This window comes from Haplochromis burtoni, unplaced genomic scaffold (genome assembly GCF_018398535.1).
Source record: "Haplochromis burtoni strain Fernald_Lab_line unplaced genomic scaffold, NCSU_Asbu1 Contig_362, whole genome shotgun sequence".
NCBI classification, from domain to species: Eukaryota; Metazoa; Chordata; class Actinopteri; order Cichliformes; family Cichlidae; genus Haplochromis; species Haplochromis burtoni.
In genome coordinates this window covers 298,198-324,586 of record NW_024582723.1, presented here as the reverse complement: position 1 = coordinate 324,586, position 26,389 = coordinate 298,198, and the positions used below count along the sequence as shown (strand labels likewise).

At 40.0% G+C, this 26,389-nt stretch overlaps 1 protein-coding gene across 1 annotated transcript; it reads left to right on the top strand.

Moving 5' to 3' along the window:
* Positions 1 to 83: 83 nt before the first annotated feature.
* LOC102306375 (unconventional myosin-VIIa) lies at positions 84 to 23,521 on the top strand. Its single transcript, XM_005943196.2, has 50 exons — positions 84 to 2,824; positions 3,012 to 3,048; positions 3,206 to 3,307; positions 3,413 to 3,565; positions 4,830 to 4,898; positions 4,980 to 5,095; positions 5,182 to 5,309; positions 5,408 to 5,550; positions 5,833 to 5,946; positions 6,416 to 6,569; positions 7,762 to 7,838; positions 7,929 to 8,048; positions 8,470 to 8,612; positions 9,411 to 9,621; positions 9,708 to 9,843; positions 9,940 to 10,106; positions 10,261 to 10,401; positions 11,628 to 11,786; positions 11,894 to 11,986; positions 12,552 to 12,646; positions 12,774 to 12,846; positions 12,942 to 13,043; positions 13,293 to 13,409; positions 13,504 to 13,647; positions 13,747 to 14,016; positions 14,115 to 14,270; positions 14,361 to 14,420; positions 14,535 to 14,659; positions 15,102 to 15,228; positions 15,359 to 15,478; positions 15,616 to 15,789; positions 15,925 to 16,152; positions 17,297 to 17,464; positions 17,559 to 17,676; positions 17,843 to 17,969; positions 18,097 to 18,254; positions 18,347 to 18,525; positions 18,786 to 18,901; positions 19,032 to 19,177; positions 19,400 to 19,553; positions 19,654 to 19,809; positions 20,195 to 20,300; positions 21,533 to 21,646; positions 21,816 to 21,903; positions 21,994 to 22,100; positions 22,201 to 22,386; positions 22,499 to 22,615; positions 22,696 to 22,779; positions 22,881 to 23,000; positions 23,140 to 23,521. The coding sequence occupies exons 2-50, from the start codon at positions 3,037 to 3,039 to the stop codon at positions 23,233 to 23,235; spliced, it is 6,369 nt and encodes a 2,122-aa protein (XP_005943258.2). The 5' UTR covers positions 84 to 2,824; positions 3,012 to 3,036; the 3' UTR covers positions 23,236 to 23,521.
* The last annotated feature ends 2,868 nt before the right edge of the window (positions 23,522 to 26,389 follow it).

The following is a 26,389-nucleotide window of genomic DNA, read 5'->3' as shown; positions in this document are numbered from 1 at the left end:
TTAAATTAATGATTGTAACTAAGGAAAGGAACTTCTAGTCAGACATTAATCAGCTGCTATTTTAGGGTCCATTAATATATCACCATTAGCACACAGGCACTGCCTGCTTCCGTTTAGTTTATACAGCAAACGACACAGATTTATTTTTTATTTTTTATTTTTTTTTTTTAAATTGCCAAGGAGTGTCTTAATTTGTGATAAACGTACTGCAACAGCTCAAAGATAAGATTTTGTCCACTGTAGTTCACCACCATGCAACAATTGATTACCCTGCCTTCATAAACTACTGATAGTGTATATCCCACACCCTTTCCTTGGGTTGAATATGGCCTTTATGAAACTGAGGGGGGTTGTGGGCTTTTTTTTTTTTTTTTTTTTTTGTTTGTTTGTTTGTTTTAACGTTTAAATGTGTTCCATGAGGTAAGATAGACAACATGCTCGTGGTAAGTGTAACATTTGTTCAAATTTGCATATTTCCCTGAAACACTGGGAAGAAAATGAAAGCTTGACTATCGGAGTGAGTTTCCGAGAGAAAAATCCTATATTAGTGATGATAATTAGAGTAATAAAAAATATAAAAACACTAAATGTGACAAAGGGTCACAGCGGGACAGTGCGGGATCTGTGAATAACTTGAAGGGGATCTAGGCAGGTATGGCAGGATGACATCTATATGATTTACTTTTATTTTACTCAGAAGAAACTTGGCTTGAAGGAAGGGGGCAGAGACCAAACATGAGAGAGAGAATGACCTGAGAGGGTCCAATAAAAAGTCAAGGATTATTTTGAATTATAAATCATGCAAAGCCGCTTTAGTGGAATCCGCTTCTATGTAAATATAGTCTGAAATCTTTATGATCGTTCCACGTTAACCTTTGTGTCCTGTTTGGATCACATTTGAGTTGTTTTGACACACAAGGTTTCCTCACTACTGCTTGGAAAGTGCTAGTAGTTTGTAGACTAGCTGGTAATGTTGATAATAAATGTGGGCTTTCTATCATTTAACAATGAAGACAGCGGCTAATGAGAGGGTTATACATGGGTGTCTATTAAATCCCAACACTTTTTCCTTTTAATAGAATTTATTTTAAATCATTTCTTGTATGTTTTTATGTTTTAAACGGGGCATGAAATTGTGTGAAAATGGATGTTATTCACAGAAAAATGAGTGTTATAAATCCTAGAAAATCCACCCTGTATTCTCTCTGAAACTTAAATTAATCATCCATTCATTTATGTCAGACTATTTATACATTCTAAGAAATCTGTAGGTCAGATTTACGGGTCAGCACTGAGGGAGTGTCTGTGAAGGAGTTCTTGGCCAATACTGTGAAAGCATGAAGTATGAACAGTATGTAAAGGTTAAACACCTTCCTAACTCGTCACCACGAGGACAGAAAGAAAAACAAATATCAGGCTTAAATAGGTCTGAAAAATCTATTTCTCTTGATATTGTTGCTGGGCTCTTTTTCACACATGCACACTGCCATCTTTGACCTACAGCACCTCTACCTTTTGCCCCATAGCCTCAGGACCATAATGTCATTGCAGTAAATGCAAATAGTCTGCAAACAAAGTCAAAGTCACCACAAACCAGTGCAAATACCGAACCACAGCAGCAATAAAAACCTAGACTCAAGGCATTTTATAGTTAAAAACCCCACCTTTATTTTATATGTATGAGGAACAGATTTTCATTTAAAATGAAACCTTCCTGATATGATCGTCTCAGTGCGTCAGTTCCATCGTGTCATTAGGAAAATAGTCAAAGATCAGGCTGATGACTAGAGACCAGAAGTTCACCTTTCTTTCTGACGTCATAAGCAGCCAGGTTTGAAGACAATTAAACCACACCCCATTAAATTACATAAGCATTGCTGCACTGCCCATCTGTGGGAGGTTACCCAGAGCCATGCAGCACTGTCGTGATGAAGCTTTTACAAGGCTTTCCATTCTTAACTGTGACTGGTTAGCAGGGAATTCCTTATCAGAGCTGAACGGGCTGACGCCTGTGAGCAATCAGCCAAGTATACTGTCATGACTTTAAACCCATGAAACTTTAATAGCGATTTCCTGATGATTTAAGGAACAACTTCTGACTGTCAGGAAAGATTAGCCTCTTGAAGACCCAGCACAGCCACAATGGTGGACTCCCCACACCCTTTTGCGTACAATTGGGCTTAATTGATAACAAGAATGCTGATAATAACACTGTTGTGGCAGAAATCTGATCCTTCTCTAGTCTAATCTCATATTTACATCTTTATTGCAGCAGCAGGGAGATGCTCAGCTGTGTCTCCTACAATTTACACAGGCAGGGTCCAAAGTCTCAATAAACATCCATCCAATATGATCCTGGTAAATCCACCACCAAGGACATTTATGTAAAATCTCCTTTAATAAACGTATTATCTTCTTATTTAACTTCTTATTTAAACAACATGACCTGCACGATTTGTTGATTTCAGCAGGTTGTGCATTTTAAGATTTGGTCCTGTACAGTAGTAGTAGTGGATGTAACCTGATATAAGCTTCAGTAGGAATACTGCAAGTTCAAGGTGAAAAACATTTGGATGGGCTCCCCTAAATTGCCCAGAAAGACACACATCACTCCACTGTGACAAGTTCCTTATTCACTTCTGAGTAAGCGATCCATTTCTCTTCCTCCTCTTACAGTCAGTCCAAAGTCAAAGCGTCATAAAACCTCTGTCACTCATAGGCACGCTGAGTTTTATCCTTCCTCATACGGAGACGGATTCTATAAGACGCAAAGACGAGGAACGAGACGGGAATTAATGAAGATCCCACACCAAAGGATCATCGGGTAGACCGTTTTCATTTTAACGGTGACATTAACAGTGCTCTGTGATTTGTTTTACCGCTGCACACCTTGAGCGCTGACATTGAACACAACAGTTCAGATTAAAAAAGCCAAAACAAAACCCTTTAAATCGTCAGTACTTTGGTAATAGCAACTCATTGTATGGATTTCTTTTTCTTTTTCTCTCCAGGGACTAGAAATAAAAGAAACTTGTGATGTTGAGAAAGGTAAGGCTGAAACAAACTCGAGATAATAACTTTGGAGATGTGAGTTTTATTGAGAGAACTGCCGCCCCACCGAGTGTCTCTTTGTGTTCCCGTAAACTGAAACCTAGTCCCGTGTCCCTGAAGGACAACGTGAAATCTTTCTGTCTTTTGCTTTCAGGGGGAATGGGTTTGGGTGGACTCGAGCATAGGGGTGCCCATCGGAGCAAGGGTCAAAGTAACACCGTCGGGTCAGCGGTTGCTGGTGGACGATGAGGGAAAGGTAAACAGTGCTTTTGCACTCTTACAGGGTAAAAGTCAAACATCCCAAAACGGCAACAGTTGGTGTTATGTTGCTGAGTGTATTCCCGTTTTCACCCTTCCTCAGGAGCGCAGGTTGTCACCGGAGCAGGAAGCCTCCCTCAAGATCATGCATCCTACATCGGTGGAGGGGGTGGACGACATGATCAAACTCGGGGACATGACGGAGGCCGGTCTCCTCAGGAACCTCCTGCTCAGACACAGACAAGGCATCATCTATGTGAGCAACACACTGAAGGAAAAAATGATTTTTGTCGCCAGTCTACATGCTTTGGACGCTTGTACTTTAAGTCAAGTATCTTTATCTTTACTGTCATTGTATAAACATGACACAGCAAAGCGTCTCCCAGAGCCAAATATAGAAAAAATATATTACAAGACAGAGAAGACAGTTGCTGAGGATAAAAAGCAGATTAAAAGTAAAATGGATTTGGTTCATTCAACTCAATTTTCAAAATATCTACACATCATGAGGCCAGCGTGCTGTGAATGACCTGATATAGACACTATGCTGTTAACGCTTTTGCCCAAAGACAGCAGGGATCTGCAAACCTGATTTGGATAAGTGGTTAAGAACAATTGGATGGCCTGATAATGGATTATAGGAAATATTCCTTTAATTTGTAACGGTTCGTTTCTCCCAGAACACCTTAAAACATCTTCCCTTGATGTTTGATTCCAGCCTCACACGAGTCGTTCAGATTTCTCTCGCTGGGATTTCTTTCTTTTAATCAACTTTGATTCAATTGTGGCAAATCAGAACAATAGAACATTTTAAATCTCCAGGCAGACTCCAAATTTGCACAAACTTCACTGTCGAACATTTAATTTTCACTGTCTTTTACTAGTGACAGTACATTTTTTATTCAAGAGTTAAAAAAAACAAACATTTACTGAGTTGCAAATAAAAACACAGACGGTGTAACATTTATCATTTTACAGGTCCGGTGGACAAACTTTCTAAATGTTCATACTCTTACCTTTTTATTTAGTGTCTGACATAATGAGATGGATATGAATAGACATAAGTAGCAGATATAAGTAAGCATTCTAATAACTTTAATAACTGCTCTGTTTTTAGCCGTGATTGAAAATAGCATTGGATCATTTGACAAGAGCAACATTAAGTATCTTGTCACTCCACACACAGGATGTACCCCTAACATCATTTTGGTTAAATTTTCAATTCAGTTCAATTCAGTTTATTTATATTGCACCAAATCACAACAACAGCCTCAAGACACTTTATTTTGTAAGGTAAAGACCCTACAATAATACACAGAAAACAGAGAAAGCCCCCAACAATCAGATGACCCCCACAAGCAAACACTTTGAAAGTGGGAAGGAAAAACTCTCAGATTCAGGGAGATGTTGTGGAATAGAGCCAGAGATTAATAATAACTATTGACTGTGTATAAACACGTAGTAAGTGGAGAAAGTTGAAGGAGATTCTTTTCTAATGCAACATTTCTCTGATTGGGTAGACCTACACGGGCTCGGTGCTGGTGGCCGTGAATCCATACAAAGATTTTCCAATATACACAGAAGAGCAGGTAAGGATATGCGCAGCTGATGACTTCACTGTAACATCGCAGTGATCTACTTCACACGCGTACCCTCCTTTTTGTCTCCAGGTGAGGTTATACCATAAGCGAAAACTGGGAGAGCTCCCGCCCCACATCTTTTCCATCGCTGAGGCCTGTTACTTTAACATGACTCGCCATCAAAAAAACCAGTGCTGCATCATCAGGTCAGCGTCTGTTATATCACTGAGGATCTTTAATATCTGAATTTGATTCTTTACAACTGCTCATTGATTTGATCCATCTCTGTAAGTGGGGAGTCTGGAGCAGGGAAGACCGAGAGCACTAAACTGATCCTGCAGTACCTGGCAGCCGTCAGCGGTGAGCTCTCTGAGCAGCGGATTGAGAAGCAGATCCTGGAGTCCAACCCGATTCTAGAAGGTAGAAAACACCAGCCAAAGAGTGCACAGTCATTATTAAATGTTGTCTTTATGGCACGGATGAACAACAACAACTTTTTTTTTCTTTTTGCATTTCAGCTTTTGGAAACGCTAAAACAATCCGCAATGACAACTCCAGCCGCTTTGGGAAATATTTGGAAATCTTCTTCAACAAGGATGGAGTGATTGAGGGTGCACGCGTGGAGCAGTATCTTCTGGAAAAGTCTCGTGTCTGTCGTCAGGTGAGTAAGCTCTGTTCAAGACAACCTTTGTTATCTCTCCACGGGGCGGGAATGTGCGGTAAACCAGTAAAAACACAACACGCTACGTCTGAAGAGTTTGTTTCAGTCTATGTGCTGTTGTTGGCTTAATCTCGTGTGCTGCTGTTGCCATTGTCACTATCAGTACCATCAACAAGAGGAGTGAAGCTAAAGTAAACATGTTCCCACCCAGCCCGCATAAAAACTTGCGTGAGCTTATCATTTTGTAACACTAATGATTAATTTTTTCCTCTGCAACCTCAGGCTCTGGAGGAGCGAAATTACCACATATTTTACTGCCTGCTGGCAGGAATCTCAGCAGAGGAGAAAAAACGCCTGAGCCTCGGGAATGCCAAGGAATACAAATTCCTTACCAAGGTATTGCAATGAGGAAGGCTGTGACTGCCCGCATTGCTGGTGAAGTTATTGTGATGTCGTGTAATTTATGGAAAAAATTCTGCTAGTTCATTACCCAGACTGTCCTGTAGTTTTAAAGGTTTTATTAATTCACAGCAAGTTTTCTTTTTCTTTTTTGTAAAAAACAAAACAAAACAGACATTTCTACACTAGATAGTAGAAAAATAAGAAATTGTATGTCATGTAATCTATTAGTCATTTACTTTAGTGTGTAGTATAAATTGCAGTATTGTTAATTATTAATTGGCAAAGCTGTAAAACTTATGAAAATACAATTAAAAGTTTTAAATCTACGCACCCCTTCACATTTTCCAAAGCTGTCCTGTGGGCCAGATTGGAGTCTTTGCAAGGCCTGTTCTGGCCCCGAGGCCTTATGTTTGACACCCCTGCTTTCTCCTAGCTATTCTAAATCTTGTCTCTCACTCTTCAGGGCAACTGCATTGCTTGTGGAGGACGAGACGATGCCAAAGACTACAGTCGTATTAATTCCGCCCTAAAAACGCTGAATTTCTCAGGAAAAGACTGTCATGAAATCTTCAAGCTCCTGGCGGCCGTACTACACCTGGGAAACGTCTGCTTTGAGGGTGAGGATACAGAGTTAGAAACTATGTAAAGATTTAGCCTGCACATAATGGAGCTTAGTTTATCTTTAAAATCATTTCCCTATCAGATTTCAGCAGAACAGCTATTCAAGTGTTGCCTAACGTTTAATCAAACATATCTCCATTCCTAATTTTATCAATGCTAGATTTTGATTCAGTGCCAAAAAACAAGCATATAATAAATAAGAGCATCTTATTGGTTTATTGGTTTGGCTCATGTCACCGTTTCCCAAACAAAGTTGAGATAGTGTCATGATTTTTTACATATAACTTTGGCAGCACGGTGGTTAGCACTGTTGCCGCACAGCAAGAAGGTCCTAAGTTCAATTCCACCATCAGGCCGGGGTCTTTCTGTGTGGAGTTTGCATGTTCTCCCCGTGTTTGCGGGGGCAGGGATAGCTCAGTAGGTAGAGTGGTGGCCCCATGATCGGAAGGTCGGGGGTTCAACTCCACTGAACGGCTACCCTGAGGTACCCCTGCGCAAGGTACCGTCCCTACACACTGCTCCCCGGGCGCTGCATTGGTGGCTGCCCACTGCTTCACTGGGTGAATGGCTTAAATGCAGAGGAACTATTTCCCTGTGGGGACTAACACATACACATTAATTGCGTTGATTCTCCCCGGGTACTCCGGCTTCCTCCCACCGTCCAAAGACATGCAGCTTGTGGGGTTAGGTTAATTGGATAATCCAAATTACCACTAGGTGTGAATGTGAGTGCAAATGGTTGTCTGTCCCTGTGTGTTGGCCCTGCGACAGACTGGCGACCTGTCCGGGGTGTACCCTGCCTCTTGGCCTATGACAGCTGGGATAGGCTCCAGCGACCCTGAAAAGGATAAGCGGAAGCGAATGGATGGTTAGAACTTTGGAACAGCTGTTTTGGAATGAATGAAAGTTTCTTTGTTTCACTGACACCAGAGAACCAAAAGAATATTAATTTCACCATCAGCTTTTGGTCCCTAGATGCATCTGTTGGATTTGTGCATTAGCATTATTTTATGTTCCAAGCTAGATACATTTGTGACTTGTACTTGTGTAGTTGGAAGTGGTTTGGTTAAATCTCCTGACTGGTTGTAATATCTTTTAAAACTCACACTGACCTCATTTCACAGGATTACTCCTTACAGCTGTTATTGTGCTGTTTGTGTCTTATGTGTGAATTTGTGTTTCCATCAGCCAACACTCAAAATAACCTGGAAACCAGTGAAGTCAGCAAATCGGAACATTTCAATGTGGCGGCATCACTACTGGAGGTGGGTCTCCTTCTCTATTAGCAGGTAAGATCTACTTTGCTATTAAATAGCACTAGTAAAGGTTTTTTTCTATGTTTCTTGTGCTTAAAGGTGGAGAAGCCCACCCTGGCAACCAATCTGACTCATCGATCCTTTAAGACCAACCGTGAAATGGTGACTAAACCTCTGAGCTGTGAACAGGCAGCTGACTGCAGAGACGCCTTTGTGAAGGTAACGAGGGAGAGCCAGCAATTTTAAATCACTGCTTCCTTATTGGTTCCTGGCTTAGGATGAAAGAAACCTGGGCCCTGTAAATGCTGCACGCTGTACTTTATGAGGAAGCGTTCCAGTTTCACTGTGATAGAGCAGGAGATGGTTTCCAACCTTTGACTGGTGCTTACAGCGTTGCTACAGTTACTCGGCATGTTTTAGAAAACTCTCATCTTACTTTTCCTTGATGAGCTTCAGTGTAGATTGACTGATTTCTTATGATTGTAAGGTACAAGACGTGTACAAATCCACACACATCGTCACCAACATGTGGGTCAGGTGCAGAGCTCAAAAGAAACAATTAAATATAGAAAAGAATAAACATTTTGCGTGTTTCAGAACTCCACCAAAATGTAACTCTGCTGGGTTTCTGTTCTCTCAGGCGATCTACAATAAGCTGTTCATATGGATTGTTAAGAAAATCAACAGTGTCATCTACAAGAAGCTGACCAGCAACTCCAAATCAGCCTACCTGTCCGTCGGCCTGCTTGACATCTTTGGCTTCGAGAACTTCAACACTAACAGGTCAGGAGGGTTTTTTTCTGTACTTCCTGTTTTGTACTTCATCAGATATTTTTTTCATTTTGACTTTTTATTTTGAATTCAGTTTAGTTTATGTTAGTTTAGTTTTTTATTGTTGTTATAAATTTTTATTAGTTTCAGTGTTGGTTTTAGTCTTTATAGCTATTATTGTAGTTAGGGCGTATGCCAAAAGCAAGGTTTTACAAAATCAGTACTGACATTACAATTTAAGAAACAAAAAAAATTTGATAGCAGGTGACTCACAGGCTCATAAACTTCCAAAGTCTCAATAAACATTTTTGTCAAAGCCTTAATAGACAAGTTGTGATAACAAATTTTACAGGATTATCAACTAATAAAACTAAGAATATATTTTTTATTTTCACAAAATCATTTCAGTTTCATTTTTTTCTAAAGTCTAGTTTTTCTTTTTAATTTAGTTAACTAAAAAGTCTAGTACTCTTTTTCACTTTAGTATTGTTCAGCTACAATAACCTTAGCCTGAACTGTTGATGCAAAGCAGCATAGATTAGATATTTAAGGAAACAAGCAGCTGAACCTAATAAAGTACATAATAAAGTGGCCTGTGAGTGTACATTACCAGTATCTTCATTTTTACCCATTCGATTAGTTGAGTCAAACGTATTTCTCAGATATCTTTAAGCTTTCACAGCCGCTGCACTGCCGCCCTGACATATTTATGAAACATTAGACGATCAGACAGAGCTGGCATTTCGTGGTATACTAAGGCATCTAATTTTCACAGTTATCACTATTTACAAGCCATCGTTTATTTTACAGTTTTGAGCAGCTTTGCATTAACTTTGCCAACGAGAAGCTGCAGCAGTTCTTCGTGGCCCACATCTTCAAGCTCGAGCAGAAGGAGTACATGAAGCAGGGCGTCATGTGGGATAACATCAACTTTAGCGACAATCAGAAGATTCTCGACCTTCTAGCTGGAATACAATGTAATGTGCTGGCTCTTGTTGATGAAGAGAGCCACTTTCCAAAGGTATGCTTCTGCTGAGGTTTCTTATTTAAGGTTCTGCCCTGCTGCAGAAACTTTTTTATTCAAAAGAATCACTTGGTTGGCCTTAGGGTACAGATGCTACGATGCTAGAGAAGTTGAACCAGCACCACAAAGGACACAAGAACTACATCGCCTCCAGGAGTGAACGTGACACAAACTTTGGGATTTGTCACTTCGCTGGCCTGGTTCAGTACGACTCCAATGGTAGGCAAGCAAACAGCAAATATTAAAACCTCAGCCAACGCAAGGTGCTCATGAGCGCAGTAATACTTTGTTGTTGCCTTTTTTCTCCTTCCTCAGGTTTCTTGGAAAAGAACAGGGATGCTGTCAGTTCGGACATCATTAAGATGCTCGACATGTCTGCCAATAAGCTACTGCGTGACATATTTGAGTCTGAACTGTCAACCAATGGGATTAAGGCTGTTAAAAATAAAAAGTTCATCATGACCCCAAGCAACTCTCTGCGGGTATGAAAGGATAAAGTCATGTCTGATCCTTGGGCAAACTGCAATAAATGTTCCTGTGTCATTTAGTTTCATAACGCTGCCAATGTTTATTTGATCAGGTGTATCAAGGACTTCATTTTTGAGTTTTTCCTTCTGTCACGTGTCATCCTCACAGGGATTGGCTGACACTCGCAAACAAGTGCCGACACTGAGCGGCCAATTCCGGCAGTCTCTGGACTCCCTAATGAAGGCTCTGTCTGCCTGCCAGCCTTTCTTCATCCGCTGTTTCAAACCCAACAATGGCAAGCAATCTGAGGTGAATGAGCAACTGCTTCTGCCGCCATGGCAACACCATACAGTTGCTGTGTAAACTGAGCAATCATGTATGCTAAGAAAGGGAAATGAGGGGGAAGCTTGTGATAAACTAGTGTATTTCAGCAAACTAATGTTTGCTGAAATTAAGACATTTCCTTTAAATCCTGTCATTTCCCGAAATGATAAGGATGTTGCTGTGTTTTTTGTTTTGTTTTGTTTTTTTATGTTTACTGCCACCATTTGCAATAGAGCTCATTCTGTTTTGTGCCATAAACCAACGGAGCCAATTTCCTGTTAAATATCACCTGATATCACAGAGAGTAAAGTACAATGCTGCGCTAGTATCTGTTGAGCTTTTCTCACCCTTTGGATTTAGACTAGAAGTCATGAAAAGTTCACACATTCTGAACTCCCTGACCAATATTGTGGCAAAGCGTTGTTAGTCCACAGTGCCACGTGTCACAGTTCTCCTGTGAAATCCAAGCACCTGCTGGCAGGACTGGCACTTACTTGGTGATCGTGGTCCACACAGGACCACTTCAAATTCAAATGGGTCATTAAGTCTCAAATCAGCAAATGCTTTGTACATTTTCTGCTTGACCTTCCCTAATTTACCTAAAAATCTAATGAGCCAAAGTTTGAGCATATGTAAGGATTGCTATGAAAAAAGCACTGAATTTTCCAGGGTTTTATCTTCAATAGATTTTTAGATATTCATGTTCAAAAATTACCACATATTTCAAAGTGTGAAAAAATATCCGGTGGGTCGACGGGCCATTTTTAAAAAAAATAGATCTTGAAAAGTATTTGAGCAAAAAATTTCACAGCAATCATTATATATGTTCAAACTCGGGACCATAAAAAATGTGAAAATAAAATTTGAAAACATTTTTGAGATGGAATACCTCAGAGGTATTTGACAACTTTTCTTCCAGCCTCTCTGAGGTTAATAGCTGTTGTAAAAAATAAAAAAGTGAGAATAAACATTGGGTAGATTTGAAATTTGATAGAATCAAAATCTGGCACACAGATATATTCACATGTGCCAAATTCGGCTTGGATGATCATTTGATTGGGTACACACTCAAATCAAGCTTAGAGTAATGAACTGCTGACATTTACTGTAGATGTGGAAATCACCCCATAGTTCAGCCTGAAAAATAAAAAGATTGGATAGTTGTTGTGTTAAGAGAATATTCATCACCACTTTAATTTGTTCTCTTCTAGGTGTTTGACAGAGAGCTGTGTATGCGTCAGCTGAGATACTCCGGCATGATCGACACCATCCGTATTCGGAAGCTGGGATTTCCCATTCGACACACGTTCGACGACTTCTTAAAGCGCTACAGGGTGCTCCTGAAGACGACCGTCTGCAACCCCAATACCGTTAAGTCATGATGCATCCTGTTTTTGGAACCCAAGATGTGAAAATGAGTCTTTTATTGGGTTCTCTCATCAGTTCTTAACTGATATATTCTTTACTGTCTCTCCAGGAGTCTGCTGCGGCCTGTTGTAAAGCCATCTGTGAGGCGGTGATCGAAAGGGAGGGCGAATGGAAAATAGGCAATACCAAAGTTTTCCTAAAGGTGCCGAAAACTTCTAACTGCAAACCATGTTGTATTGTAGCTTTTTCTCAAGGCACAAGATAGTAAATGGCCTGTATTTGTAAAGCACTTTACTAGTCCCTAAGGACCCCAAAGTGCTTTACACATTCAGTCATCCACACACTGGTGATGGCAAGCTACATTGTAACTACAGCTACAATGTAGCCTGGGGTGCACTGACAGAGGTGAGGCTGCCGGACACTGGCGCCACCGGGTCCTCTGACCACCACCAGTATGCAATGGGTGAAGTGTCTTACCCAAGGACACAACGACCAAGACTGTCCGAGCCGGGACTCGAACCGGCAACCTTCCGATTACAAGACGAACTGCAAACTCTTGAGCCACGATCGCTCCTTAGATGATCGTGGCCATGACATAGCGAAACACTAAATCAAAGAGACATTACATCTCTCTTGAATGATTGCAGAAAATGAATCCACATTAATCTGAATCCACATTAATGTGGATTCATTTTTGAAATATGATTAACAATTGAAGTTTTCTTCAATATCAGAAAGTCTTTTAAAAGAAATTCTCTTTATTTCAGGATGTTCACGATTCTATTCTTGAAAAGCGGCGGGAACAAGAGCTCAGCAGGGTAGCTTTGGTGATCCAGAGAGTCATGCTTGGACAGAGAGACAGGTGCAGGATATCCTACACATTCATATCCAGTGCAGAGGGGACACATAAGAGGAAAGGACTGCACATATGAAGGCTTAAAAATACACCTTTTTAATAACTTAAGTTCTTTGCTTCAAATCTCTTTTAGAAAGTCTTTTCTGAGGAAGCGTTCGGCAGCCGTGGTGCTACAGCGGTCCTGGAGAGCCTACATGAAAACAAAGGTTCAATAACTTTTTATAGAAGTCAGAGCTTGTAGCTGCCTTGATGTTTAGGGAGGACTCACCTCAGGTTTGCTTCCCTCTTTCGGTCTGACCAGGTTCAGCGCGGCTTTGAGCGGCTGGCAGCACTAATCCGTAGCCGGAAACTCCAGGCAAAGTACCAAAAGCAGCGAGAAGCAGCAGTCGTCATACAAGCACAGGCATGTACTCTCATGTAGCAACTGTTTAGTGCAATATGTTACAAGTAGTTGTTTTTTATTGTTTGGAATATTGGAAAATATCGCTGTATTTGATCAAATTTTAAGCATTTTATAGTGAAATTAGGATATTTTATCAAATCTTATCAAAATCTACGTTACATATCGGTTGTTGTGTATTTAATTCATTACTGATATTTTTGTTATTTCTTAAATAATTTGCTTTAAATTGCACTGATTGATCGGGTTTAGGTACGAGGCTATGTGGCGAGGAAGGACTTGAAGAAAAAGAGAGAGGCAGTCACACGGCTGCAGGCGCAAAGGCGAGGAGTGCTGGCCAGAAGGGAAGTTGAGTCCATGATGAACACGGTGAGTGCTCAGCATCTTGGAAGGTAAAGTTGCACAAGTTGCACTCTGAAAAGGAGCCTACTTTCAAACCTTTTTTGTCTCTTTTGTCTCGAAGGCTTTAGTTTTAAAACAGCTGGAGGAGGTCTCACAGATACTGGACAATGAAACCAAGTCAGAGTCAGAGCACGATTCAGACGACGAAGATCTTCCCGTCACGCCTTCAGTCAATGTAGCAGACGAAGAAACTTCAGAATCTGAGGTTAGCTGATTCTAATTCTGTCATGTTAACATGTCCTAGTTTTTCTTCATTGAGTGTGTGCGTTTAAGATCTGGTATAAATTCTCTTTTCCCTCCAAAGACGAGTCACAGCAGTCCAGAGCCTGTAAAGATAATCTCTGAGCTCTTGGAGCCAGAGTTGATAGTCACCCCACCATCAAACTCGATATCCCCGACCCCTTCGGTGGATGAAGATAAGGAGGAGGAGACCGATGACTTTGAGGACGACGGTGATGAGTTTTCATTCTACAGGTTCAGCCAGCGTTACTTCCAGGACAGCGCCAGCCACACGCACATACCCTACCGACTCAAGAAGTCTCTTCTGCATCACGACGATGAGGGTGACACACTGGTGAGAAGTCAGACGGGAACGAGTCACAGCCGTATCACTATTAACCCAAGAGATTTCTCTCCTCACAAACAGTTTCTCATTCCTCTCCTCACCTCCAGGCATGTCTGACTATATGGTGGATCATTTTGCGCTTCATGGGGGATATACCAGAACCCAAATCCTCAGATGCCATATCAGTGGCATCAAGCAACACGCCCCAGGCTCTACCCAGCAGGCAGGGCAGGAGGCTGAGCAACTTGGTGGGACTGGACCAGGTAAACTATTACATATATCTTATTATTACACTGAAAAGAAAAAAACAATCAAACTATTTAACCTCTAGTAATGATGTCATTCTCGGACAGAAAATACTGAGGAAGAACAAGAAAAAGTTTGACAGAAGAGCCTCTTCTATCCCCGAGGAGGTGACTATAATACTCTTCATTCTGTCTTTTTTTTCTGTCACTGATTCATAACACACACTCTGTGGTAATTGTTATTATTATCACTGTTATTTGTATTATTGTCATCGTAACCAGCCAGAAAACTTGACAGGAGAAGAGGATGTTATGATTGGAGAGGGTACCACGCTGCAAAGGCCACTTTCAGACTTGGAAAAAATTCACATCATCATCGGCTATGCTCTGTCAAAACACGGCATATGGTAAATGCTGCCTTACAAGTATTTTGAAGAATGAACAATATGATATATCTGTAAATAACTGTAGGTAAATGTGTGTAAGTAATTTTAAGTAGTGTGAAATTGTATGCTAATTTTGCAGAAAAACAATAATTTTCTCATCTTACTAGACGGGCTATAGTTTTTGGGCTGTGGGCCGTATTTACTTGGATGTGTGATGAAAGGTTTCTCCCACTGAAAACGAGTCAACTTTCTGGGATTTACACAGGCTGCCTAAAATTACTTAGACATCAATTAAAATTACATATGCAGTACTTAAATGTAAGTATTTGTAGATAAATATGATTACATTGTTATTTCGATTATAATAACTACAATTCCATTTAATTACAGGGAACTGTGGTTATGGGCTGTATTTTAAGACGTTACCTACTTTTTTCATTTTTTTGGTTCTCTCTCTGTGCAGGGATGAGATCTATTGTCAGATCTGTAAACAGCTGTTGAAAAACAATGACAGGAGGAATCGTATGCAAGGGTGGATTCTTCTCTCCATCTGTCTGGGGATTTTCCCTCCAACAGACCTCTTTAGGAAGGTCAGTCTACATGAAGTCATTTTATTAATCCTGACTCAAACTTCATATTTAATCCTTGTCATGCCACTTTACTTGAATTTAGCCGAGTTATTATCGTGTTGCTTACTGTGTCCTGTTCTGTGCTTCACAGTATTTAGAGAACTTTCTGCGCAGAGGGCCATATGACTACAGGGGGTATTGCATTGAGCGCCTGAAACGTATCGTAGCCAATGGACCAAGAAAAGAGTTGCCCTGCTGGATAGAGCTACAGGTAAAAAGCAGAAGGTGCTCCAATATGGTGCTGAGGTCACTGTTTATTTCGTTTTAACTTTTGGCCAGCAGCAGCAAAATTTGAATTGTGGTTGGAAACAACTGGTTTTTTTCTTCTTTCTTACCCTGCACTGAAAGGCTGCCAGGACCAGGAAACCCATTGATACGACTGTGGCAATACAGGATGGTCGAAATATTGAAATACAACTGAACTCGTCCTCCACATCTGAGGAAGTCTGCCAAGATGTGGCCAATGACATCGGTCTCAAAGACACCTACGGATTCTCCCTGTACATTAGGCTCTATGACAAGGTCAGTGAAAGCTTCTGATTCTACATCAAGGCTTGGGTACTCTGTATCTTCTGACTGTAGGTTCAGACTAGTCCAGTGCAGAAAGATTTGCAGTTTGCCACACTCATTCAAACTCTGCTGACTTCTCGTCACCAGATGTGGTCTCTGGGGAACTCTGGGGCACACGTGCTAGATGCAATATCTCAGTGTGAGGAAGAGATGAGGAGGCAAGGCAGACTGGAGAAGGATACCCCATGGTCGCTGTCCCTCCGCAAGGAACTGTTCACACCCTGGCACGAAAGTAAACTAGATGAAGTCAGCACAGATCTTATCTACAGGCAGATCATCAAAGGAATCAAGGCAGGAGAGTACGTTGCTGATAAGGTAAGGCTTTTTCTTTTTTCCTGAAATATTATGGAAAACAGTGTGTAATAATAATAATAATAATACATTTTATTTACAGTCACCGCTCATGACACTCAGGCTATTAAGTTCCAAAATCGCAGTATGCACATCTACTTTTCTGGTGTATTTTCATCTTATGTACAAAATAAAGCACAAAAGGGGCACTAATTGTTGCTGGCCCAACGCGTAAAAGACCTTAAATATAAAAAAGCCTCCAAGGCACTCCCCTTTCAAAATAAAATAAAAATGCCTTCATTTTCATGGCAAGGTTTTGTAAAGGACTGCAGTCTCTTCCAGTGATAAGCTAGCTGCCTTATCACGTAAAACAGTTAAAGCCAGTAAAACTGCTGCAGTCTGAGAAGTAACTCGTGAATAATTATTTTAATATCCTTCTTTAATCAGGATTTATATTGTAACAATAGAACAACTGACAAACCCACAGAAACCTCTCATTCAATCTTGCAGCTCCTGTAAGCCTTATAAGACATCTTAGCTTGGCTTTAGCTTAGCTAACGTTTAAGCAAATGGCAGACAGAAGAAGAAAGTGAACAACTAGCTTGGATACATGGTGGGATGTATGTAACGGCCAAAGAGTTGGAAAAATATAACGACTAGGAAAGTGAAAGCCGATGTTAATTTAAATGGAATAGCTGACTGCTTACATTGCTTTGTGGCTGTCAGACGCATAGACGGGCAACCATTTCCTACTAGCTTAGCCTGAAATTTGTAGATGTTTGTTCACGGCTAGTTTCTATTGCCTGTGTCTCACTAAAGAACAAGGAAGGATTTGGAAAACAAGAAAATCTATCAGTAAAGTTTTATTTATTTATTTTTTTCATCCATTGTGTTTTTAGAGTAAATGCAATAATTGTGATTCTTAAATGAACAAATTAAGAGTAAGAAACTAGATAACTGTAAATGTAAAATTTACCCTACTGTGGTGCTAAACAGTATATCAGCAGGCATTTTGTAGTTTTCAAATATTTTTGCAGCTCAAATAAGTTACTTAGTGAGGTCAACTATTTCTTATTTGTCCACTTTTTATTCTACTATAAATTTTATCATGATGTTCTCCAAACATTTTGTCAACTGTATCTAATAAAGTTGTACTTTATCTACTCAGGATGATGATTATATCCAGCTGGCAATAATGCACTATTACATCATGTTTGGCTCCGAGTATAGCGTTGAGAACGTCACCAAAGTGGTTAATGAGTGCATCACCACCCAGCTTATTGAAAGCAAGTCTAAAACAAGATGGACCCAGTTCATCAGCTCAGCACACAAAGAGGTAAATCAGTCTATTTTATGTATGGTCAGCATGGATTGTTTTAAAACATAACGCCTCATAGAGGCACCCTCACAATCGTCGTTACCTCATGTAGGGTCCTTATGTCAGTGGGAGGCAAAACTCGGATGAGGTAAAAGGAGAACTGGTGGACATCGCACGCAAGAAGTGGGCAATCCACTTTTCAAAGTTTTTTGAAGTCATAATGATATCAGGTGAGTCTGCGCACAGCTTTTTTCACACAGAGGCTGGGATATACAATCCTTTTACAAGTGAATGTTGCCGTGTTACACATTTGTATTACAAACTTTACTTTTGCTAGCTAGCATTTATGAATTCCAATTCACTACTTAAAATCTGCAACACCATATCTGTCCACAGGACCACCTTTGCCCAAAAACAGATTTATTGTGGCTATAAACTGGACTGGCATCTTCTTCATGGACGAGAGAAATAGGCAACTTCATGAAATTCCTTACATAGCAGTTAGGAAAGTCCAGGAGAAAAGGTACGGTCTCACATTTTTATGTCTGTGTGTATGTAAATTTGCTCTATTTACTTTCTTAAAAAGCTTTTTAAATTGTGCCTTTAAAAGAATCTAATAAAACTGACACTGATGATTATGACCCATTTAGTGACAGTGCCCAGACCATTAGCTTGATCACGATCACAGGAGAGTATGTCCTGAAGTCTCCTGAAGCTGAGAAAATTGTAACACTGATAGAGAACAATGTGGAAGGGCTGAGACAGCGCTCAGTGTTTGCAACCGCGCAGCAGGACTCTAGCAAATCAGGTAAGAGTCTACAGCATGTTCAGTATCCATAAATACAGTCACGCACACCAAAACACTCACGTCTGTCTGTCTGTCTCTGTACGCTTCTGCAGATGACCCGCTGTTTCTGGTTTGTAAGCGCGGTGACCTCCTGCAAGTAGACAAAGAAAAAAGTGCCCCTAATGAGAGCTGTTTCATCGCCACCAACAAGCGCACTGGCAGCTCTGGTGCAGTCTATAAGAAAATATTGCTGTTCCTGCCAACTCTTACCGAGCCCACTAGTGAAATGCTGGTAAAGTTGACTTTACCTTACATGTTGAGTAGTTATGACTAGTTTATCAGAGCTCAGGTATAGGCAAATCACTGATTTCATTTTTTTAATGGTGTTTTAATGGTAAAGACTTTACTAAAGAACAAAAAATCTTTACAGACATGAAGATTTTTCATCGTGCGCTTCTAAGTCTATGCAGTGAGAGGTGCACAAGTTCTGTTAGTTCACATCACATAACGCCCTCTTGTAGTTTATCTGGCAAATTGCTTCTGACCCTTCAGGAACAACTCAATCCAAAGCAGGATAAGAGGAGAGCTTCACTAGTTCTTAACCCCGTTCAAGGAGAAGAAACAGTGGCCCCTGTCTCTTTGAAAGAGTTTGCCCTTGAGAATTTCAGGTAATACTGAGGCTCTTGTATTTTTAGCTAAACGCCACTTCTCAAAAATGTGGCATTCATGTTTGACTCTTCATTTGGCAAATCGAACAGCACTCGTGCAGACGATATTTAAGCTCTTTGTCCCTCGCAGATCTGTGAGTGGCGGTCGGCAAGGATACAAAGGAGGCAACAGGGAGAAACTGTGGGTCATTTCCAGAGAGCCTCTCAAGCAACCACTCCTGAAGGTGCTGGTCAACAACTCTGAGCTCAGCAACCTGGCCTGCAGTGCCTTCACTGATATCCTTTTAAAAAACACATGAACTGGTACCTGCATTTAAGGATTCCTGAGATGTTTTCTTATTACTAAACCACAGTTTAACTAGCATCCATACTGTTGGTTCACATAGGCAGATATTTGAAAGTATGGTACCAAATTCTTCAGCAGTTTGTCTGTAATCTAAAGAGGAAAGAGCCATGTCTAATTTTAATGTCGTTTGAGTCCTTAACGTTAGCCTCTACCCATCCTGAAGTACATGGGCGACTACCCCATCAAACATGTCCGCAGTCCCGTAGAGTTGACCGACCAGATCTTTGGTCCAGCCACAAAGCATGAAGAACTGCGCGATGAAATTTACTGCCAGATCATGAGACAGATGACCGCCAACAGCAACAGGTTCTCCAGTGTGCTTCACTGTGTCGGAAAGACACCAAAACAATAATCACAAAAAATCCATTTCCATCATATCGTTTTCTCTTTCTTCCCCTCACTTCAGTTTGAGTATGGAGCGTGGGTGGCAGCTGATGTGGCTGTGTTCAGGCTTGTTCCCGCCCAGCTGGGATTTATTGAAACACACACAGTGCTTCCTGGAGTCGCGGCCCAGATACCCACTGGCTGCTCTTTGCCTGGAGAGGCTGCAGGAGATCTGCAGGTCAGCCTGGCGATACGAACACTATTTAGAAACAAAAATCCTGAGAAGATTAGAATTACTGACTATTTTGATACTTCAAAATGTGGTTGTCCGTATTTTAGAAATAGCATTGCTTTAAAACTGGTATTAAATTGTGATGAAAATCTAACTGACAGAATCTACTCTCTGGTAAATGCTGACCCCCAAAATTACCACAATGCACTGATTTGTCAGACGCACACTTTAGAAACCACAAAAAAGTTTATCAGCTGAGTTTAGTGAGTTTAATTTTTTTTTTTTTTTAAAAACATATCCACAAGATAACACCGGTATTGTAACTTAGTGATCTGAAATTCCACATAAATATATTTTTGTGTGTGTAACTTCATTTGTTTTGTATACTCAGTAAGAAGCCCAGGAATCTTCCTCCCCATTTCGTAGAAGTGGACGCTATCCAACAGAACAGCCCTAAGATCTTCCAGAAAGTCCACTTCCCAGATGATACAACTGATGTAAGAACCTGCATTCGATCAATTTTTGGATTTAATGATCATTTTAAAAAAATGCAATCATTTGCACAACTCATAAATCCCTATTTTTTTCACAATAGAACATGAAATCATGTTGAATGTTTAAACTTGAATGTTTACCCCTTTGACGCATAGTGGTCACTACAGTGGACAACTATCCAAATGCTGTTTTCTTGAGTTTGTGTCAGTGTTGATGATATACTTGCACATAAACCACTACATTGCACACTGATGTGTCCATACCCTGCCACCTACTGGTCGTTTAATATTACTATAGATGTATGATGTGTTTCATTGTAATTATTGTTATTTAACCCTTTCATGCATGAATTATGACAACCTTGATCATGATTTTTTCTTAAGCATTGTTATTCATCTTTTCAAGCCTAAAGATGAATAAAAAATCCTGATCGAGGTTGTCATAATTCTGCATGAAAGGGTTAAATTTTGCTATTTGATGAAATATATTCAGTCATTTTGATTTGGATCGACGCAACATAGCTCAAAAAATTTGGCAAAGGCTAGAAAACCTAAAAAGAAACCTTTGCAGGAATATTATTGCACTGTTTAGGTTATGTGGCAATAGATCAATAACATGACTGGGTATAAAATGAACATCTTAGAGGGGCGGAGCTTCTCAGAAGTAAAGCTGAGAGGTTCACCATCTGCAAAACATTGCATTTGCAAATTGTGGGAAATTTTCAGAATATTATTCCTGAATGTAAAACTGGGAAGACCAAATATCCCATGTTCCAGATATGCTGCCTTCTTTTTCTTTGGGATAAAGCTCTCTTAAAATGGACTAAGGCAAAAAAAAAAAGCCTGGATCTCTGATGCCACAGGGAATTGGCAGCTTGCATATCTGAAAAGAAACGACCAATGCAGGTTTTAGAGCAACATATGCTCCCATCCAGATGACGTGTCGTCCAAGGAAGTCTGTGCATATTTCGGCAAGACAATGTAAAATTGCATACTGAAGCTTTTGCAACAGGATTGCTTAGTAGTAGAGGAGTCCAGGTGCTGAACTACCTGATGTCCAGACCTTTTACAAATTAAAAACATTTGGCTCATCAATGCTGTGACACATTTAACATAGTGTCACAGGTTTCTTGGCATTGGAGTTGTATTAACCATAAGAGAGAGATTAAGAATCAGTTTTGCCATTAAATGTCGATTTAATGTTATCATGATTTCTTGTCCTTGCTGTGGCGCAGATAGTCGAGGTGACATCAACAACCACAATTGGAGACATGTGCATCAGCATCGCCTCTCAGCTCATTCTGTACTCACCTGAAGGATACGGCCTGTACCTGAAAACACTAACCAAGGTGGTGTTGCCTAACACTGTCAGTTCAGTGTTTTCGATCAGACATTAGCTTGTACAGTGATCTGATAGAAAAGACAAAAATGCTATGCACAATATCACAATACAGTCCATATGTAACAAATACATCTTTTTCCTTTATGTGACGAAGCTTTTTTGGTTTCAATTCTTAGACGGTGAGCATGGAGGAGGATAAATATTTCTTTGACAGTCTAAAGATAACCTCAGACGTCCCCAAAAAAAGAAAAAAGGGGAAAGAAGGTAATGGAGTAAACCAACTGCGGTCACTTTTTTTTTTATGCATGTCTTTGCCTTGACAGATCTAATCAGTGTAAATCTCACTTTTTTTAGTCACTCAGACCAATTTACCTTCCTTGGTGCTCTTTAAGAGGAAGCTCTGGTTCAATGTGAACCCGGGGAAAGATGTGAAAGCAGATCTCACTTTCCATTTCCCACAGGTATCTATATTACAACCACTCTCTTTATTCACTGAGATTCTTTTCATGTTTAAGATGAATAATTGTCATGATATCTTACCTCGAATTTGCTTCTTTGCAGGAACGATCGAAGTACCTGCGGGGATACCACGACTGCACCAAAGAAGACATGATTACTCTGGGTGGGCTCCTATTCAGAGTCAAAGTAGAATCAGACATGTCACAGTTTGTCATGATCCCCAAAATGTTGAAGGACCTGGTTCCTGCTGACCAGCAAAAGATCATGTCCCCTGATGAATGGAAGAAGGTAAAGAACAAATTGTACAGAAGCACCCCCCAAATGGTCTATTTCATGTCTCAGAAGATGGGATTGGAGCTCCGGTGTAAGGCTATTTTATGCTTTATTGTTTTTCTTGCAGCACATCATCTCCTCATACAAGCAGCAGAGTGGCATCACAGTGGACGAAGCCAAAATCGACTTCCTAAAAATCATTTCAAGTTGGCCAACCTTTGGCTGTACCTTCTTTGAAGTTAAAGTGAGTTAGCTGGAGTAAGTGACAGACACACTGGCCCGCAAGAATTTGAGGAAACTGATGTTACGTTGTTTCATTTGCAGCAAACATGTGAATCTAGCTACCCAGCTATACTTCTGATCGGCATCAATAAGCAAGGGGTTCGCTTAGTAGACCCAGAAACAAAGGTATGTTCAATAAAAAGCTCAATATATTTATATTTTTACAGTAGCCTAAGGTCATTTGTGCTTATTTGCAAATAACATTGCATTACTTGAAACTCTTTTAGGATACACTGATAATGCACGAGTTCAGCCGCATCACAGAATATTTCAGCAAAGGCAACTCCTTCCAGATGACCATCGGCACCATGTTCAGGGGCGTCACCTTTGTCTGTGAAACCCCAAATGTGAGTGACGGGCTTTGAATGTATTTTGATGCATGACAAAACACAGAATTTCCTTTAGAATGAATGCCAATAAATGTTAAGGAGAATAAAATATGACGTGAAAGATTTGCACAAAAAGAATCATTCTTTTCTTTTTCAGGCCCACACGATCGAAGACCTCCTCAGATCCTACGTCAGCATGTATGAAAAGGCAAGGCAGGCCCCCCTTAATCACAGGAAGAGCATATTTTCTTAAGGTTTCACTGGCGGAAGTATAGACTTAACCTTTGTGGATTATATGTACTCCTGCCCAATGTCTCTATAGGAATGTATTTGTATCCTTAAAAATACAAACTCATCAATTTGTACATTTAGATTTTAGCATTTACAATTCTTTCTAAGGAACAAGCATTCAAACTGTAATATTTCCATTGTTATCGCCTTAAATGCAGTAAAATTCTGTTTTCTGAAGAAACGGTTGCATGTCCACGACTTCCTCTGACATTCATGTAACTGTCATGGCATTAAACTATGACGTCCAACTGTGTCCTATTCCTACAATGATTAACATTTAACAGTAAATTTTGCAATTCACAAAACACTGATTACATTTCCCTGCTGCTTCTTATGTCTTGCATTTTAAAACACAGCTTTTTTTAGCGCACATTCCCATCAGTTTCAAAATAAAACATTTTTAAAAACCCACTTTTCACCAAGAAATATGTGCACTTGCATTAAAACGCAGCTCCCTTTTCACAAACAGGAACCCTTGTGCATGGAAGTATTTTCCATTTTCATTAATACGTTTAGGATATGTGAAATTCATGTTAACAACCTGTTAATCTTCACATGCTTTGTAGTGTTTTATGCAACAAACCAGAACATTATAATAAGCCTGTGGCCTAAAATAGACCAGATTGTTGTTAAGGGAGGGAAAAAACTAACTGATAAACTATTCTTTACTGATCGAGACATATTCAGTCCTTGCTAGGTCTTAAAGTTAGGTCAGTATGGTTAGGTAATAATGACATATTATACTGTGTCGTTATTATTACTATTATTATTTAACAAAAAGCTAAATGCAGAAGCAGTGCATGAAAAACTATAACAGCCTGTGATTCAGTAACTTGTATAACAACACTACCAATAACTTAATAACCCAAAGTAATCGTATTCCATATTATTTTATCAGTTTTTCACATCACTGTAGAGGAACTTTGCTTCACTCTTTTTTTAAATCATTACTTCAGCTCAGTAAAGTTTTCAAGCAGTCATTTATGCACACCTCAGAGTCCCGCCACAACATTTCAATCAGGCTGAGGTCTGCACTTCGACTGGGCCATTGCTACACCTTAATTCTTTTCTTTCTTCGGTGGTTCTGTGGTAGATTTGCTGCTATACTTGGGATCATTGTCCTGCTGCGTGACCCAGTTTTGGCTAAGCTTTAGATGTCGGACATAAGGCCACACATCTGACTCTAGAATACTTTGGTATACAGATGAGCTCATGATGTAAAGCCCAAATCATCACCCCTCCTCCACCGTGCATCACAGTTGGTATGAGGTGTTTTCTACAGAGGTGCCAGCACTTTCTGAGGAATCAAGTACATTTGATTAGCAGCACTTAGCTGCTACTTACCCCTTTTAATTCCTAAAAGCAGTAAGGGTGTGCTTAGTTTTTCCACACACTGCATTTTGGCTTATTTAATGTTAAATAAATAATAACTCGTTATAATAATGTTGTGTGATGTTGTTCATTTGAGATTGTATTATAGAGTAAACTTTATTCATATGATTCTACTATTACTTTTTTACTATTTCTAATGTCTCTTGAATCTGTAGTTAAACTAATCATTTTAGTCCATGAGGTATGGTCATCTTCATACGATGCGAGATTTGAAAGTTTTTCCCTTTTCAGAAGGATTCTTGATTGTCTTGTAAATATTCTGATGAGCATATTTGTTACTACTTTTAGCCTTATTGAGTAGTCGCCTACAGTATGCTACATAACTGCAGATGCATATATTTACTAATACTATATTTCAATATTTTTTAAACTACATAGGTACATTAATTTTTATTCCAAGTCTACCTGCTTTTTTATTAGTGGATTGATTCATATATCATAAAATGATATAAGGAAAGAAGGATGTTGGCATGGACTGCATCCTAAATTGTCTTACTTTTATCTGGACTTTGAACGTGTATCAAGGTATTTTAAATGTTTCTTTATTTTCTTATAATTGATCGAGTTTTTCTATGCTTGAAAATAATTGAAATACTTTAAACAGAAAATTGTTTGTTTTATATTTTTTTATTTTTAACAGTTGGACTGTTGGATGCCAGAGCTGTTATAAAAAGTCATACCTTTGCAACTGTGCGGCTACTTCTTTTCCGCTTCACTTCCTCTGCTTTGTCAAACTTTTATTATTTTCTGAAAGGCCATTATTGTTGCAGGCCTTAGCTGTGTGCAGTATAGGCAAGCCGGAGGCAGTTTGTAAAATGTCAGCCAACACTCCCGGTTTTCCATCAGGCATTTGATGCTCCTGGAATGTCGTGGCTGCTTCTTGAATATCAGCTTGCCGTCAGCCCTTTCCTCATAACACAACTCCAGTTTCATACCTGGAATTACATCATAACGGCTGAGTGACTCTGTGTGTGTGTGTGTGTGTGTGTGTGTGTGTGTGTGTGTGTGTGTGTGTGTGTGTGTACATACATAGTGTAGCGTAATGTAGTACACTGCTTATACAACCTCCTGATTGCCTGTCAAGACGATTGCTCTGTTACCATGGAAACCATGTGACAAAAAAAAAAAATCAGGTTACCATGGGCAGGTGCATATGAGGTGCAGTATGATCATTTGTGGCTCCGTCTGTTGCCTGATGCAATATGACTGCAAGGGGAAGCTGGGTTTGACAGACACAAAATCCGTTTTGCGGTGTGTTTACTATCACTTTGAATGTTTATCTGAACCCGTAAGATTAAAAACACTAAAAATATTAGGGATTAGGAAGCTTCCCCGCACAGTCGTTGACTCCCAGCTGCACATGTCGAGGTTACATAAATGTATTAGACAGGAATCCGAGGGAGATGTAGGCCAGACAGTTAAATGTTAGAGAGTTTTGTGTGTGTGTGTGCTGCCTTACAACACAGCAAAGGCATTTTGATGCACTGCACCAATTTTGGAACAAAAGACCTTATAGCCCAGACCACATCACTATCCTCCCACCACCTGCACCCCCCCATACCTTCCTTCCCTCCTCCTCCCCGCAACTTTTAGTTCAAGACTGAAACAACAGTATATCAAGACCACAGCCCTGCCTACTGTAACACATTTACTCAGTCATCACACAGACCCACACGCTCACTCCCTGCTGCCAAATTAAACTGGCACACTGTACGTACTACTTA